Genomic DNA, 17449 nt, shown 5'->3' on the forward strand with positions numbered 1-17449 from the left:
AAATGATTCCAAAGCTGATTCCAAAGCATCTCCAACTTGATATGCGGTCCTTCAGGTGTGAGTTCAGCCAAATTCCGGCCCCAATTTCTCGAAAATTCATAAATCTCTTACAACAGGATCAAGCTATATTATTTTTGTTTTATTAAAATTTGTTTTCATGTTTACGTTAATCACTTAATGAGAGTTTTTAGACTTCAATAAAGAAATCTTTATGATATATCAGTTGCGAGCCACGACGACCACTCAGTTGGGCTAATGAATTCATTTCAAGGACCTTGACTGAGATAAATGAATCAAGGCGGTTATCTTGTTAAATAAATCAGTCAACAAGAGATATTTCTCGAAAATCCTGTCGTCTCATTAATTACTTTGGTGCAAGTGCCGCCATTTTGTTGACATTGACAACTGACGAGCACCTGCTGATCCGGATTGGCGCATACCTGTCGTTAGATTTTTATCAAAAAGTAACGAAGGGTACCAGTCTAGTTTGAATTATTCTAATCATTCGGAGCTCCTCGGCCATTTTTTCAAAAACAACCTCGGATGTATATGGATGGTTTACACACTCAAAAAGTGGTACGTTTAAGTCCGCTGCAAGTAGATCGCGTAGTAATTTTATTTAGCAGTTAAACTTTGTGACTTAACTCTTGGGATTCTTTATTATGTTTGCTATAATACAATTCAATGACAATAAATTTAAACTTAGATCAATAAATACAACTCTAAAACACTACATTTAACTTATGATATAATTCAAAATTTTACGAACTACTTCAACAGATGTACCGGCATACATCCGAGGTTGTTTTCGATAAAATGGCCGAGGAGTTCCGAATGTTATTCTAATAGAACCTAGCCTTTTTGCCGTTCTTACGACAATAAATATATTTCAGGGGACTTAACTCATGCAAACGACTTGTTCGGGCAAGATATATAAGAAATATTTATTAATTACAACATAATTTGCAACATAAAAGGAAGGTAAGCATATTATTTTAAGAAAATGTAACATTGCATATTTTTTGAAATCAAGGTTTGACATTTAAAATGTTTGATGGTTGAAAACTCTCTGTTGTTTACATTGACTACACTATTAATATAGGTGGGTGGGGTAAATAAGAGGTTATTGTATAGTGACAGGTAAGTTTTATTATAGGTACAAGTATAATAATTAGATGATCAACTTCTTTATTTTTTGGTACACACACTCAAGCACACTACACAATAGTGTACAGTCATTAGTCCAAATAATTGTACGTTGACAGATTTTTTTACGAATTTTGATATGGCAAATCCTTCAAGTACAAATTGTTTTGTACGAAAATTAGGTAGTTATTCTGATCGGGATTCCGGATTAAAGCATATCGCGTCTATAAAATATCATAAAAACAAGAAATATTACCAGATTACGTTATTTTATATTAATTCTGTACACAAAAAATATATATCCAACGAATAATTATGAGTTTGACGGGTTTTCTTCATTTCACTCTGTCAAAACATAACAATATATACATGAAGGGCACCTGCAAGGCTTCAGGGCACAATTTTAAAACAATCGGAACATTTCAGCCATGGCTGAGTTGTTACGAAAGTAATAACAAGGTCTATCTCTAAGCTTGTCGGAGGTGGCCGAGTTATTACGATTGGGTCGAGTTGTTCCACTTGGCATAATTGTTGTCTGTGTCAGTCAACTTTCAATTTATTGGAAAGGTAAATAATGTGTTTTAGTACATGAATTGCTTGAATATGAATATAAATCTTTATGATCAATTTCAACCATAAAATACTTCACTTGATACAATTTCAATATTTTTCAAACACCTCCAGTTTTTGCACAAACCTGTTTAGACATTAGGGATTGGAAGTATCCCGTATAACACATCTATTATTTTAGACTATAGTGTACATTAAAGCTGCACTCTCACAGATACATTGTTGAATGTTTTGACAACTTTTTATTTTTTTGTCTTTGAATGACCCAATTCTTGCATAAATTTCTGGAAACCTATAAGACTGCTGTCAAAAGGTCTGATCGCAGGCTAATAATTTTTAAATGCAGAAAAACTCATATTTCTCAATCCTCTAAGTGACGCTTCTAGATAAAAACATAATTTTTCATATGTTAATATGAAAAATTGTGATCTGATATTTTGTCAGCAGTCTAATTTCAAGGTCAATCTGTGAGAGTGCAGCCTTAACAGAACCTTTTTAACATTTGGACATTCATTATGTTCCCCTTAACATGAAAAGAGCGTCAAGTATGTATGAAGTGTAACAGAATGAATACTATGGTTACCGACTTAGTCCATATAAACAGCCCCATCAGAGTCTTTGATGATTTTTGTTCTGGCGACTCTACGCGTCCGTATCCCACTTGTTGTTTTCCTAGTCAAGAATGACAGATCCCAGCGCTAAGTATATTGAGCGGAAAGATAACATGCACCTGCTAGGCGATGCTTTGTTGACAGATCGATCTGAATTTGTGTTTCATGAAACTCTTTAAGTGTAATAAGAGATTTAGGTATTGGCTAAAAATAATTTATGTTTAAATTTTGTGTTTTAATTTAACAATACTGGGGAGTTACAGTTGAAGAATATATTTTACATTGGTATGAATCAGTCGACTTGTGGCGTTTAGGGAACAATATGAATATCCAAATGTTAAAAAAAGTTCCCTATATAATTAGAAATTTACATTTTATTACAAAATGCATTACCATAGCACTACACATACTGATTCCAGGCCGTTTAACCATTTAAATAATCATGATGATACTATGTTTAAAGAATGTATTCCTTACTGATATTATGAACTTTCGATTATATTGTCCGATAGTAAATCGAAATGCTTGGTTCGATTTGATTATCGATACCAAATGGAGTCTGATATTCAAACACTATCTAGACATATTGGAACAAAAGCATAGGTAATCAACAAAATATGCTTCAGGTTTAATTATAGGACTTTGCATTAACAGTAATTGACCAATAATCTTCCATGCATTGACTTTTTTGGGAATTATTTTTACCGCTTGTGCCTTGCAAATTCGGAAAAAAATCTACTTTTGGAAAAATACAACATCATGTCAAAACAGCTCAGAACTACTGAGACCTACCAAGCTAATAACGGGGTATCTGAATTGTGTACATTTGCATTTCAGCAAAATGGACGGTGGCCTTGCACCAGGAATGTTGTCGGATCTCTGTGATATGTTGAAACCTGCTGATGAGGACTCAGACAGTGATGAGGAAAAGGTGAAAGTTGAATATACTTGTATATAGATTATTAAACCTGATAACGTATAAAAGGGACTAGGGACGGCCGCACCAGATAGTCCCATAATTGGCTTATACAGTATTTCCTCAAAGCAAGCCTAGAATTGTCACTACAAGCTCAGATGGGGCTGATAAAATAGCGCATAATGATTTTCTAGTTCATTATTTGTATATTTAGCATGTGAAAGTCACGTGATTAATACAAATACATATATTAATGCTTTTTTAAATTTACTTGTATTTACGTGGTAAAGAACCCCAGTAACTTTCGAATTGGAAAAATATGCAAATAACTGCAAAAGATGATACTATGTGTCTTAATAGATGTGTAACATCAGTAAGTAAGATTCAATGCATTGTACACAATGATATCAATTTTGACAATTTTCTTTTTTTTGTGCAATTCTATTATCTGGTGTCTAGTCCCTTAGTAAGCTTTAAGTATTTTGGTGATGATTTTACCTGACCAAAGTTGTCAATTAATAGCTTATATTTTTACTTTGAACAGTTTTTTTGTGGATGCTTATTTAAGGATTGCATTCACCTATGAATATTTTTTATATACATGTATAGAACATTCATCAAATTCACATTTTTTCAGCCTCAATCTTCAATTGCCCAGCTGAACCCTGGCAATATTGGCCCAGAAAAGAAAGCAGGCACAACTGAGAAAGAAGAAAAAGGTTGGTTCATGATTTTAATGTTTTTTCTATAAGAATGGCTAAAGTCTATTTTATTATACCGGGGGACGGTATATACCTAGTGTAAAAGTTTATGATGTAGCATCATTAATGAATATCATTGAAAATCTTATATAAAATTATCCTATAGAACCATAAAAAAATAGCATTATTTTACTTACTTTTATGATAAAAACAACTAGCTGACACATATATAAAATTAAAAAGTAGAATTGTGTAAACCCAGACCCAAAATAATTTAATACATTATTAAAGGGACTGTACACCAGATCGGCACCAAAAAAAGTTTTTTTCTGTAACGAATCTCAGGACAATTATTTTATAAAATGGTTTACTCTTTGATATCATAATTTTAAAAAATAATGCCAAAATGTAAAAAAAATAGAGTTGGAGACCGGGTTCGAACCGGTGTCGCCAAAACTGCAATCCAGTGTTGTATCCACTGTGCTACGAAAGTTTACACTAAGCAGTTGGAATATTTAAGGCATAAACCTTACAGGGACATATCACGTGATAACATCGACTAGCCAATCACGCTGCGTCGCATAAGGAATGAATTCTACTAGGTAGACATACCTAATAATATTTTTTAATGGAAAAATAAATTTATTGTAAACTATGTGGTACTTCAGTTAGTAAGTTTCAATGCATTGTACACATGGATACCAAGTTTATGTCAGTTTTCGACAATTTTCTCCTTTTTTTGTTGTTCATCATATGGAGTACATGTACAGACCCTTTAATGCTTTTTGGCAAAATAGAACACTTTTGTCTCTTCTTTTAATCAAGGTTAACAAAGAGCTCAAATTTGAACTTTTGATGATGTTCTACCATTGCTACATTATGTTAAAATTTCATATGTTTTTTCCAATGTCTGACTTGAATGAGTTCCTTAGCACTGACTGTTGTATGCTCTGTTAAAGTGAAGAAAAACACCAAGGACATCTGGGATGCTGAAGAGGTGCAAGAGGGTGCAGAGTTTGAGTCAATGTACGATCCCAGACCCCAGCCTGAGTAAGTGGGAGAGCTTTTTTCTAACTTTTGAGTTCATTTTCAATGGCAAACCCCAGTCTGAGTAAGGTTGGGAGCTTTTTTCTACCTTTTGAGTTCATGTTTAATGACAAACCCCAGTCTGAATAAGGTGGGGAGCTTTTTTCTACCTTTTGAGTTCATGTTCAATGACAGACCCCAGTCTGAGTAAGGTGGGGAGCTTCTATCTGAGTAAGTTTTTGGTCCATGTATGCTCCAAGACTTCAGCCTGAGTAAGTGTCAGGCTTGGTGACCACAAACCACACCCTGTGCCCAGACCTGGAATCAAACTTTGGTGAGAAGAGAGTGCGCTTACCGATTTAAAATTTTATCCTAATATGTGAAAAGTCATTCATTCAGTTGACTTGATACTTCACTTAATTGTTCAGGACCATAAGACAATTGAATTACAATGTAGATAACCCTATATAATTCCCATTACAAATTATGGTTCCTGATTGACTCAAAAATAATTCTGCAATTGAGTATTTGTTCTTAAAGACATGTAACCAACTACTTATGTTTGTATAAAAGAATAGCTAAATTTTTGTAACGTCATAAATCAGTGCTTAAATGACAAAATGTTAAGTTGGCAGATCCAATCGGTGCGCAATATTGATATAAACAATAACAGCATAACTCCTTGCATGTTATGCACCAGTTTGTTGTAACCACGGCCCCCTGGTCCGGGGGTATACCGGGGATAGTGGGGGAAATGGGCCATGTAACTACCTTCCAGATGGCCTTGCAGTGCCGGGTGAATGCAGGGATTTTGTCTTCGCGCCCAAAATAGCGGGGAATGGTCCTTACCTAGGATCCCTTGGGTGAGGGGGCATTTGGCAGGAATTTTAATAGCAGTTTTTTCCCGCTGGGCGGGGATTTTACCCGAGCTTGGCTGGACCGAAAGTCAATGTCCCAAGGATGCCCTGGACCTGGGGGGGGGGGGGGGGCGTGGGTATAATTGGCTGGTGCATAATACAATGTGAATGTTATCTTTATCTATACAAAGGACTAGGTAGAGGTAAATATTAACAAATTTTGGGATTACTGCCGTGGAACAGGCAGTGAAACAGGAGCTTGCTCGAGCAGGCAGGTGGTTTGACAGGCCAATCTTTGGCATGAACAATTATGCATTTAAGTTTTTAAAGGATAATGAAATTGTTATATTTAAGATTTTCTTTGCAGCTATGACATAGTCTACAAACAGGCTGTTACATCAGAGGACATGTTTCTACAGATGGGAAATAAGACCCCAGCTACTTCTTCCTGCGAAGATATGGTGGTAAGTTGGCTTTGTAAAGTCAGTGTTATAAATTTCAGATTTCAACAACAACCCCAAATATTATAAAAAAAATATGTAATAATAATGTTTAATCATAGGAAGTTTATAAATCCTACTGGCCAGAATAATAATGATTCATACAAACTTATACGCCCCTTCATGAAAAGGGACATATTATAGTTTTACCTGCGTGTATGGTTTGCGATCTTATGGACAGGTGTGCAGGCTATATCTAGTATGTTATCTGATCAAAGACTTTAGAAGCCATTGTCCAATCATCACCAGTTTTGATAAAAATGTTTACGGTCATAGTATCTTGGACAAATTTGATAGCCAGCCATATCACTTTTGTCATTTTTTAGTTATCACACTTTAACTATAGAAATGTGTCTTGTCAAGTCAATTACTTTAGAAGCCTTTGTCAAATCATTACCAAATTTGATTGGAATGTGTATGATCATACTTTCTTTAACAAGTTCGATAACCAGCAAAATCACTCTTAAAAATAAACTCAAAAGTAAACACATTTTAACTATCGCTAAAAAGGGTCAGAATGTGTACGGGCACTAGTGTTGGGAATCGGTTGCAATTTTACTATCGATGATCGGTTCCACTCAAGTAACCGATTATCGATAGTACAATCGGTTTTTAGCTCACCTGTCACGTAGTGACAAGGTGAGCTTTTGTGATCACTCTTCGTCCGTCGTCCGTCCGTCCGTCCGTCCGTTCACAATTGCTTGTGAACACAATAGAGGTCACAATTTTGACCTAATCTTTATGAAACTTGGTCAGACTGATCATCTCTATAAAATCTAGGTCAAGTTCGATATTGGGTCATCTGGGGTCAAAAACTAGGTCACTAGGTCAATTAGTAGAAAAACCTTGTGAACACAATAGAGGTCACAATTTTAGCCTAATCTCAATGCAACTTGGTCAGAATGGTCATCTCTATAAAATCTAGGTCAAGTTCGATATTGGGTCATCCGCGGTCAATAATTAGGTCACTAGGTCAATTAGTAGAAAAACCTTGTGAACACAATAGAGGTCACAATTTTAGCCTAATCTCAATGCAACTTGGTCAGAATGATCATCTCTATAAAATGTAGGTCAAGTTCGATATTGGGTCATCCGCGGTCAACAACTAGGTCACTAGGTCAATTAGTACAAAAACCTTGTGAACACAATAGAGGTCACAATTTTAGCCTAATCTCAATGCAACTTGGTCAGAATAATCATCTCTATAGAATCTAGGTCAAGGACGATATTGGGTCATCCGCAGTCAATAACTAGGTCACTAGGTCAATTATAAGAAAAACCTTGTGAACACAACAGAGGTCACAATTTTGACCTAATCTTTATGAAACTTGGTCAGACTGATCATCTCTATGAAATCTAGGTCAAGTTCGATATTGGGTCATCTGGGGTCAAAAACTAGGTCAGTAGGTCAATTAGTAGAAATACCTTGTGAACACATTAGAGGTCACAATTTTAGCCTAATCTCAATGCAACTTGGTCAGAATAATCATCTCTATAAAATCTAGGTCAAGTTCGATATTGGGTCATCCGCGGTCAATAACTAGGTCACTAGGTCAATTAGTAGAAAAACCTTGTGAACACAATAGAGGTCACAATTCTAGCCTAATCTCAATGCAAATTGGTCAGAATGATCATCGCTGTAAAATGTAGGTCAAGTTTGATATTGGGTCATTCACGGTCATTAACTAGGTCACTAGGTCAATTAGTACAAAAACCTTGTGAACACAATAGAGGTCACAATTTTAGCCTAATCTCAATGCAACTTGGTCAGAATGATCATCTCTATAAAATCTAGGTCAAGTTCGATATTGGGTCATCCGCGGTCAATAACTAGGTCACTAGGTCAATTAGTACAAAAACCTTGTGAACACAATAGAGGTCACAATTTTAGGCTAATCTTAATGCAACTTGGTCAGAATGATCATCTCTATAAAACCTGGGTCAAGTTCGATATTGGGTCATACACAGTCAATAACTAGGTCACTAGGTCAATTATTAGAAAAACCTTGTGAACAAAATAGAAGTCACAATTTTAGCCTTATCTTAATGAAACTTGGTCAGAATGATCATCTTAACATAAGCTAGGTCAAGTTCCATATTGGGTCAACCCAGGTCAAAAACTAGGTCACTAGGTCAATTAGAAGAAAAACCTTGTGAACACAATAGAGGTCACAATTTTAGCCTAATCTCAATGCAACTTGGTCAGAATGATCATCTCTATAAAATGAAGGTCAAGTTCGATATTGGGTCATCCGCGGTCAACAACTAGGTCACTAGGTCAATTAGTACAAAAACCTTGTGAACACAATAGAGGTCACAATTTTAGCCTAATCTCAATGCAAGTTGGTCAGAATAATCATCTCTATAAAATCTAGGTCAAGTTCGATATTGGGTCATCCGCAGTCAATAACTAGGTCACTAGGTCAATTATTAGAAAAACCTTGTATGTTTATAGTGAAAACTTAAAAAATCTTCTCCTCTGAACTTACTTGGCCTAGAGCTTAGATATTTGGCATGATTCATCGTCTAGTGGAACTCTACAAAGTTTGTTCAAATTATTGCCCTTGGGTCAAAATTGGCCCCGCCCCGGGGGGTCATGGGTTTTCTTTATATGTTTATAGTGAAAACTTAAAAAATCTTCTCCTCTGAACTTACTTGGCCTAGAGCTTAGATATTTGGCATGATTCATCGTCTAGTGGACCTCTACAAAGTTTGTTCAAATTATGGCCCTGGGGTCAAAATTGGCCCCGCCCCGGGGGGGGGTCATGCGTATTCTCTATATGTTTATAGTTAAAACTTCAAAATCTTCTCCTCTGAACTTACTTTGACTAGAGCTTAGATATTTGGCATGATTCATCGTCTAGTGGACATCTACAAAGTTTGTTCAAATTATGGCCCTGGGGTCAAAATTGGCCCCGCCCCGGGGGGGTCATGGGTATTCTCTATATGTTTATAGTTAAAACTTAAAAAAATCTTCCCCTCTGAACTTACTTGGAATAGAGCTTAGATATTTGGCATGATTCATCGTCTAGTGGACCTTTACAAAGATTGTTCAAATTATGGCCTTGGGGTCAAAATTGGCCCCGCCCCGGGGAGTCATGGGTTTTCTCTATATGTTTATAGTGAAAACTTCAAAAATCTTCTCCTTTGAACTTACTTGGACTAGAGCTTAGATATTTGGCATGATTCATCGTCTAGTGGACTTCTACAAAGATTGTTCAAATTATGGCCTTGGGGTCAAAATTGGCCCCGCCCAGGGGGGTCATGAGTATACTTGATATGTTTATAGTTAAAACTTCAAAAATCTTCTCCTCTTAACTGACTTGGACTAGAGCTTATATATTTGGCATGATTCATCGTCTAGTGGACCTCTACAAAGTTTGTTCAAATTATTGCCCTTGGGGTCAAAATTGGCCCCGCCCCGGGGGGTCATGGGTTTTCTTTATATGTTTATAGTGAAAACTTAAAAAATCTTCTCCTCTGAACTTACTTGGCCTAGAGCTTAGATATTTGGCATGATTCATCGTCTAGTGGACCTCTACAAAGTTTGTTCAAATTATGGCCCTGGGGTCAAAATTGGCCCCGCCCCGGGGGGGTCATGGGTATTCCCTATATGTTTATAGTTAAAACTTCAAAAACTTCTCCTCTGAACTTACTTGGACTAGAGCTTATATATTTGGCATGATTCATCGTCTAATGGACCTTTACAAAGATTGTTCAAATTATGGCCTTGGGGTCAAAATTGGCCCCGCCCCGGGGGGTCATGGGTTTTCTCTATATGTTTATAGTGAAAACTTCAAAAATCTTCTCCTCTGAACTTACTTTGACTAGAGCTTAGATATTTGGCATGATTCATCGTCTAGTGGACATCTACAAAGTTTGTTCAAATTATGGCCCTGGGGTCAAAATTGGCCCCGCCCCAGGGGGGTCATGGGTATTCTCTATATGTTTATAGTTAAAACTTAAAAAAATCTTCTCCTCTGAACTTACTTGGACTAGAGCTTAGATATTTGGCATGATTCATCGTCTAGTGGACCTTTACAAAGATTGTTCAAATTATGGCCTTGGGGTCAAAATTGGCCCCGCCCCGGGGAGTCTTGGGTTTTCTCTATATGTTTATAGTGAAAACTTCAAAAATCTTCTCCTTTGAACTTACTTGGACTAGAGCTTAGATATTTGGCATGATTCATCGTCTAGTGGACCTTTACAAAGATTGTTCAAATTATGGCCTTGGGGTCAAAATTGGCCCCGCCCAGGGGGGTCATGAGTATACTTGATATGTTTATAGTTAAAACTTCAAAAATCTTCTCCTCTTAACTTACTTGGACTAGAGCTTATATATTTGGCATGATTCATCGTCTAGTGGACCTTTACAAAGATTGTTCAAATTATGGCCTTGGGGTCAAAATTGGCCCCGCCCCGGGGGGTTAGGGTATTTTCTATATGTTTATAGTTAAAACTTCAAAAATCTTCTCCTTTGAACATACTTGGACTAGAGCTTAGATATTTGGCATGATTCATCGTCTAGTGGACCTCTACAAAGATTGTTCAAATTATGGCCTTGGGGTCAAAATTGGCCCCGCCCCGGGGGGTCATGGGTTTTCTCTATATGTTTATAGTGAAAACTTCAAAAATCATCTCCTCTGAACTTACGTGGCTTAGAGCTTAGATATTTGGCATGATTCATTGTCTAGTGGACCTCTACAAAATTTGTTCAAATTATGGCCCTGGGGTCAAAATTGGCCACACCCCGGGGCTGATGGGTTTTCTCTATATGTGTTATAGTGAAAACTTAAAAAATCTTCTCCAAACTCACAAAGACAAGTAACGTCTTAATTTAAACTGGATAACATATTTAGTACACATACCAATTTTCAATATGGGCCACATACACCAATTAATAACAAATATACATATATAGATACACACGTAAAATCAAGTAGTACAGGATATATCATCTAGTTGACTTGTACCAATATTGTTCAATCTTTGGCCCTGGGGTCAAAAAATGGCCCCACCCGGGCGGTCATGGGTTTCCTTATATATGTATATGATGAGAACTTAAAAAATCTTCTTCTCCGAAACCAAAAGGCGAAGGCCTTAGATATTTGGTATGAAGCATCGTTTATTGGACCACTATAAAGATTGTTCAAACTTTAGCCCTGGGGTCAAAATTGGCCACGCCCCGTGTTCATAGGCTTAGGTTTTCAATATTTGTATATAAAAGAAGCATAAAAAAAAATTCTCTCCGAATTCACAAGGACTAGAGCTATTTGGCATAATACATCATTAAGTGGACCTCTACCTTTATTGTCCAAACTTTGGCATTGGGGTAAAAAATGACCCAGACTTTTAAAAAACCTTAACTACTTTGAACCATCCAGATTTCTTATCAAACCAATGTGCAATATATATATGACAGGTGAGCGATTCAGGGCCATTTGGCCCTCTTGTTAAAATACTAGATAGTACCTGAGTTGTAGTTTTATTCATGTACAGTATTAAACTTTTAATCATTATATGCATATACCTTATGTCTATGATTGAAGTTATTAAGTGTTGTTGTATAAAAAATAGTTCATTTTCTTACTCATTGTGGCTTTCATCAGCCATTTTGTTAAAGATAACATCTGAACACTTACTAATATTATAATTTTTTTATTTTTTTCGATAATCGATTATAACTAAATACTATCAATTGTCGCCGATTTCAAGCCCAACCAATCGATTTTCGATTATAATCGATCATCGGAACATCACTAATGGGCACAATATCTCAGACGAGTTTGATAACTTGCCATATTGCTCGAGTCTTTGAGAGAAATCAACCTTTAATTATAGAAATAACCTTAAATCGTTTTATATTTATATATTTAATATATCCGATTTATAAATTTAGAATCCTTTGTCAAATCATCACAAATTTGGTCAGAATGAGAATGGGCAAAACGTCTTGGTCAGGTTTGATAACCTATGATGTTGCTTCATGTCACTTCAGAGTTATGACCCCTGCATTGGCAAAAAATATCCTTACAATGTCCACTCATATATTACATGACACATGATTGGAAATAAAATTTACCTCCTCTTATCTTATCTTAGATCATAGTAACTTGGATATCATTAAACAGTATTCTATGTACTAAAAAATAGTTAGATGACATGAAGTGAATTCTTAATGATTAAGAAATGACGGAGTGAGCATAGCGAACAAGCCCTTCTTTATCATTAAATATTCACTTAATTTTATCTAAATAACTTAGAATACAACCTTATTGGCTGATACATTGTCAACGTAAACTCTGACACAGGGAGTGTGTATCGGATGATTGGCAGTAGGCGGACCTTCATACATGCAGGAAAGTTTGAAATCTTTATGATTTAGTCTACTACTTAATGGTTGCCGATCTTCAATCTCATTGGCTGAAACTGTAGATTGTAATTTAAATCAGGGATGCCAATTTTTCTGTGTTTTGGCCACACAACTTAAAACTTAAAGTTTTTGCATTTTATCTGATCTTTACCAACAAAATTGTATATTGTGTGATGGGGATACTCCTATTTCATACTAGTTTCCTTTTTTTCCAAATTTGCGTTGGCATCCCTGCTAAATGGGAATTTTGTACTATTGTTGCAGGTAAAGGTTAAACTTCCAGACACAAAGATAGCAGATGTAGCTCTAGATGTGAAGACAAAGTTTTTGGACTGCAGGACACGGAAATAGTAAGTATTTTAAATGGAATGTATAATAGTAAATTGTTTATTTTTCATTTTCTTATCCATTCAATTTACAGACTGGGTTGCAGCCTGGTGCCAATTTAAATGTTTAAAGACTAAAACTTAACAATAACTATCAGTGAAAATGCCTCTTCACTAACCAGTGGGAATGTATGACTTACCAAATAACCCACTTAATTCAGCCTGTTATCATCCTGATTTATATATATATAGGCAGAGGCATGAGCTAGACACTAAGATGTGTTCTAGATATGTTACAACTAAACCATAAATATGCATTCATTTTCATTTATGACCAGACAATTATGAACTGAATTGAGACAATATCAGTTGCAAACAAACTGGGTAAATCATACTTAAATCAAACAGCTTATTTGTGCTGTAGTCTAGATGGATATTTATAGTATGATAGATCTGTTTTATGCTGAACACTACGCAGTCTGAACCTTTTTGCTTACCTTTAATGATGCAATTCAAGGGGTGAAGGGGTTTTTGTCCAAGATGTTTTTATACAGTTTTTTTCCTATTTTATTTTTACGTTTACGGATATATTAAAATAATTTGGGTTGGGACTTAAAAATCGGGTTGGTCAGTTAACTGGATCAACAAGATTAATTTTGTTAAGTCTGACTTGTAACTCAAAAGCTTTTATCAGATGATTTAAAGCTGTATCCCTTCATTCATTCTTATGTTTTTGTATTAAGAAACGTATCAATCTGCATTCGATTTCCTTTATACTTCATGTCGAAATATGACTGATGGTTTAATCTTATCTAATGAATTTATTTCAAATATATGAGTTATACTAATATCATAATTTTCTTAAATTAACAATCAGATATATATCAGTTACATGTCAATTATGAATTGCTTATCCTATGAAAAAAATTCAATTTCAGTTTTCTGGGCCTCCATCTGCCCCACCCCGTAGATAGCAAAAGCGGCAAGGCACAGTGGGACGGTAAAACAGAGACTCTGAGTGTTACATTAAGACTGAAAAGAGACTATGACTTCATGAACTTCTGATGATGATTTGAAATGTGTTAACTGTCAGGTGGCTATAAAGAGACTCTAGCTATGACTTCGTGAACTTCTAATGATAATTTGAAATGTGTTTATTATCAGATGGCAATGAAGAGACTCTAGCTATGACTTCATGAACATCTGATGATAATTTGAAATGTGTTAATTATAAGTTGGCAATGAAGAGACTCTAGCTATGACTTCATGAACATCTGATGATAATTTGAAATGTGTTAATTATAAGTTGGCAATGAAGAGACTCTAGCTATGACTTCATGAACATCTGATGATAATTTGAAATGTGTCAATTCACTAAATTGTCAGGTGGCAGTAAAGAGACTCTAGCTATGACTTCATGAACATTTGATGATAATTTGAAATGTGTTAATAATAAGTTGGCAATGAAGAGACTCTAGCTATGACTTCATGAACATCTGATGATAATTTGAAATGTGTTAATTATATGTTGGCAATGAAGAGACTCTAGCTATGACTTCATGAACATCTGATGATAATTTGAAATGTGTCAATTCACTTAATTGTCAGGTGGCAGTAAAGAGACTCTAGCTATGACTTCATGAACATTTGATGATAATTTGAAATGTGTCAATTCATTAAATTGTCAGGTGGCAGTAAAGAGACTCTAGCTTTGACGTCATGAACTCCTGATGATAATTTGAAAAGTGTAAATTGTCAGAGACCTTTATAGAGTCCTCCTCTAGCTATGATTTCTTGAACTTTTGAGGCACAAAAAAGGAATTTAAGAACATACTTGGATGAAAATAAGAGACACTGAATGCGACCAAAATGCTGAAGGAGGCCTATGAAGCTCATGGAATAGTGAACTAAAATCAGAAATGTGATGGGAGTAAGTTGAAACAAATGTGTTCATCATGATAATAGGAACACTCAAATTTGAGTAATTTCACTGATGGAAAGGTAACTTGTGTTTTTCAGAATGAACTAAAAATTAAAGGTTCTCCTAGAACCAGGTAATTCTTTCTGTATATTTTTTAGCTTTAATTCGGAAACCAGGTGGTACTTAAGTTGTTCAATGGGAAACTGTTATTCATTGAATGGTTTGTACCAAATCAAACTTATTTTATAGAACAGAACATTTACCAACCTTAAGGCCTGAGACCCATATACTGTAGAACAAAAGGGAGACAATTGCAAACATATATACATGTAAGATTTTCAGTCCCATCCATGGTTCATTTCTCAGGATGTCAAAGTAACCATTTTAATTTTTTTATACATGTATGGTTATATCATGTTTGAGTGTGTTTTCTTTGTTTAAGTATTTCCACCGACTCTAATTTTGGAATGGAATCACATAGCATGGGTCCAACTGTTCTTTATTTACGCAGATAAATTTATTTATATTGCATGCTATTTATTAAATGTTGTCCTTTACAAAATGTAACATAAGTTTTGTCAGCTGAAACCCTCGTGATTGAAAATATATACTTGTGTCATGTTAAAGCACTGGTATGATCTCAAAAACATGGGTTCTGAGTGTTGTTACCATTACTTATTGCTGAATATATCCGTCCATTTATGTTTAGTTCATCAATATGCTATATGTATTATGAGCTATTCATTTGAAAACTGACACAAGTTTGACGCATTTTTTCATCACAATCTGTTTGTGTTCTTTAAGTATGTCATAATCTTAATGTCAAATAAATATTGATGATATTTTGTTTAATTATTAAAGATTTTGACAAGTAGTTTATGGTTTTAAATGTTAAAGATATGGTTTGATTTTGTATCTACTCTGGCAAATCATGCCAAATGAGATATTTATAATGTTATGATATTTTTTGGATTTGCATGAAATATTAAAACATGATATATACTTGTGAATTGTTTGTTTTCAGTGTAGGCTCGAAATATATACCATTACTTCATTCCATTGTGAGCAAACTTATAATAAAAACCTACAAACTCCCACAATATGCTTCATTCCCTTGTGAGCATACTTATAATAAAGACGTACAAACTCCCCCAATATGCTTCATTCCCTTGTGAGCATACTTATAATAAAGACGTACAAACTCCCACAATATGCTTCATTCCAATGTGAGCATACTTATAATAAAGACGTACAAACTCCCACAATATGCTTCATTCCATAGTGAGCATACTTATAATAAAGACATACAAACTCCCACAATATGCTTCATTCCTTTGTGAGCATACTTATAATAAAGACGTACAAACTCCCACACTATGCTTCATGCGATTGTGAGCATACTTATAATAAGACGTATAAACTCCCACAATATGCTACATTCCAATGTGAGCATACTAATAATAAGACGTACAAACTCCCACAATATGCTTCATTCCAATGTGAGCATACTTATAATAAGATGTACAAACTCCCACAATATGCTTCATTCCATTGTGAGCATACTTATAATAAAGGCTTACAAACTCCCACAATATGCATCATTCAAATGTGAGCATACTTATAATAAAGACTTACAAACTCCCACAATATGCTTCATTTCATAGTGAGCATACTTTTAATAAGATGTACAAACTCCCACAATATGCTCCATGCGATTGTGAGCATACTTATAATAAAGGCTTACAAACTCCCACAATATGCTTCATTCCATTGTGAGCATACTTATAATGAAGGCTTACAAACTCCCACAATATGCTTCATTCCATTGTGAGCATACTTATAATAAAGGCTTACAAACTCCCACAATATGCTTCATTCCATAGTGAGCATACTTATAATAAGACGTACAAACTCCCACAATATGCTTCATTCCATTGTGAGCATACTTATAATAAAGGCTTACAAACTCCCACAATATGCTTCATTCCATAGTGAGCATACTTATAATAAGACGTACAAACTCCCACAATATGCTTCATTCCATTGTGAGCATACTTATAATAAGACGTACAAACTCCCACAATATGCTTCAGTCCATTGTGAGCATACTTATAATAAAGGCTTACAAACTCCCACAATATGCTTCATTCCATAGTGAGCATACTTATAATAAACGCTTACAAACTCCCACAATATGCTTCATTCCAATGTGAGCATACTTATAATAAAGGCTTACAAACTCCCCAATATGCTTCATTCCATTGTGAGCATACTTATAATAAAGGCTTACAAACTCTCACAATATGCTTCATTCCATAGTGAGCATACTTATAATAAAGACGTACAAACTCCCACAATATGCTTCATTCCATAGTGAGCATACTTATAATACAGGCTTACAAACTCCCACAATATGCTTCATTCCATAGTGAGCATACTTATAATAAACGCTTACAAACTCCCACAATATGCTTCATTCCAATGTGAGCATACTTATAATAA

General features: G+C 35.2%; 1 protein-coding gene across 1 annotated transcript; it reads left to right on the forward strand.

The window, feature by feature from the left end:
* The first annotated feature begins 895 nt into the window (after nt 1-895).
* LOC128226859 (dynein axonemal assembly factor 6-like) lies at nt 896-15925 on the forward strand. The gene is made up of 7 exons (XM_052936944.1): nt 896-981; nt 3165-3258; nt 3881-3962; nt 4904-4994; nt 6195-6291; nt 12965-13050; nt 13965-15925. Exons 2-7 carry the CDS (start codon nt 3169-3171, stop codon nt 14089-14091), a joined length of 573 nt encoding a protein of 190 aa, XP_052792904.1. The 5' UTR covers nt 896-981; nt 3165-3168; the 3' UTR covers nt 14092-15925.
* Nucleotides 15926-17449: the final 1524 nt, after the last annotated feature.

The sequence above is a fragment of the Mya arenaria genome, chromosome 3, assembly GCF_026914265.1.
Source record: "Mya arenaria isolate MELC-2E11 chromosome 3, ASM2691426v1".
Lineage (NCBI taxonomy): Eukaryota > Metazoa > Mollusca > Bivalvia > Myida > Myidae > Mya > Mya arenaria.

Excerpts from the sequence above, each read along its gene's own strand:
- LOC128226859 (XM_052936944.1), top strand. The coding sequence starts at position 3,169 with ATGGACGGTGGCCTTGCACCAGGAATGTTGTCGGATCTCTGTGATATG. Across the intron at positions 4,995-6,194 it reads GATCCCAGACCCCAGCCTGA|CTATGACATAGTCTACAAAC; the intron begins GTAAGTGGGAGA and ends TTTTCTTTGCAG. Across the intron at positions 13,051-13,964 it reads GACTGCAGGACACGGAAATA|TTTTCTGGGCCTCCATCTGC; the intron begins GTAAGTATTTTA and ends ATTCAATTTCAG.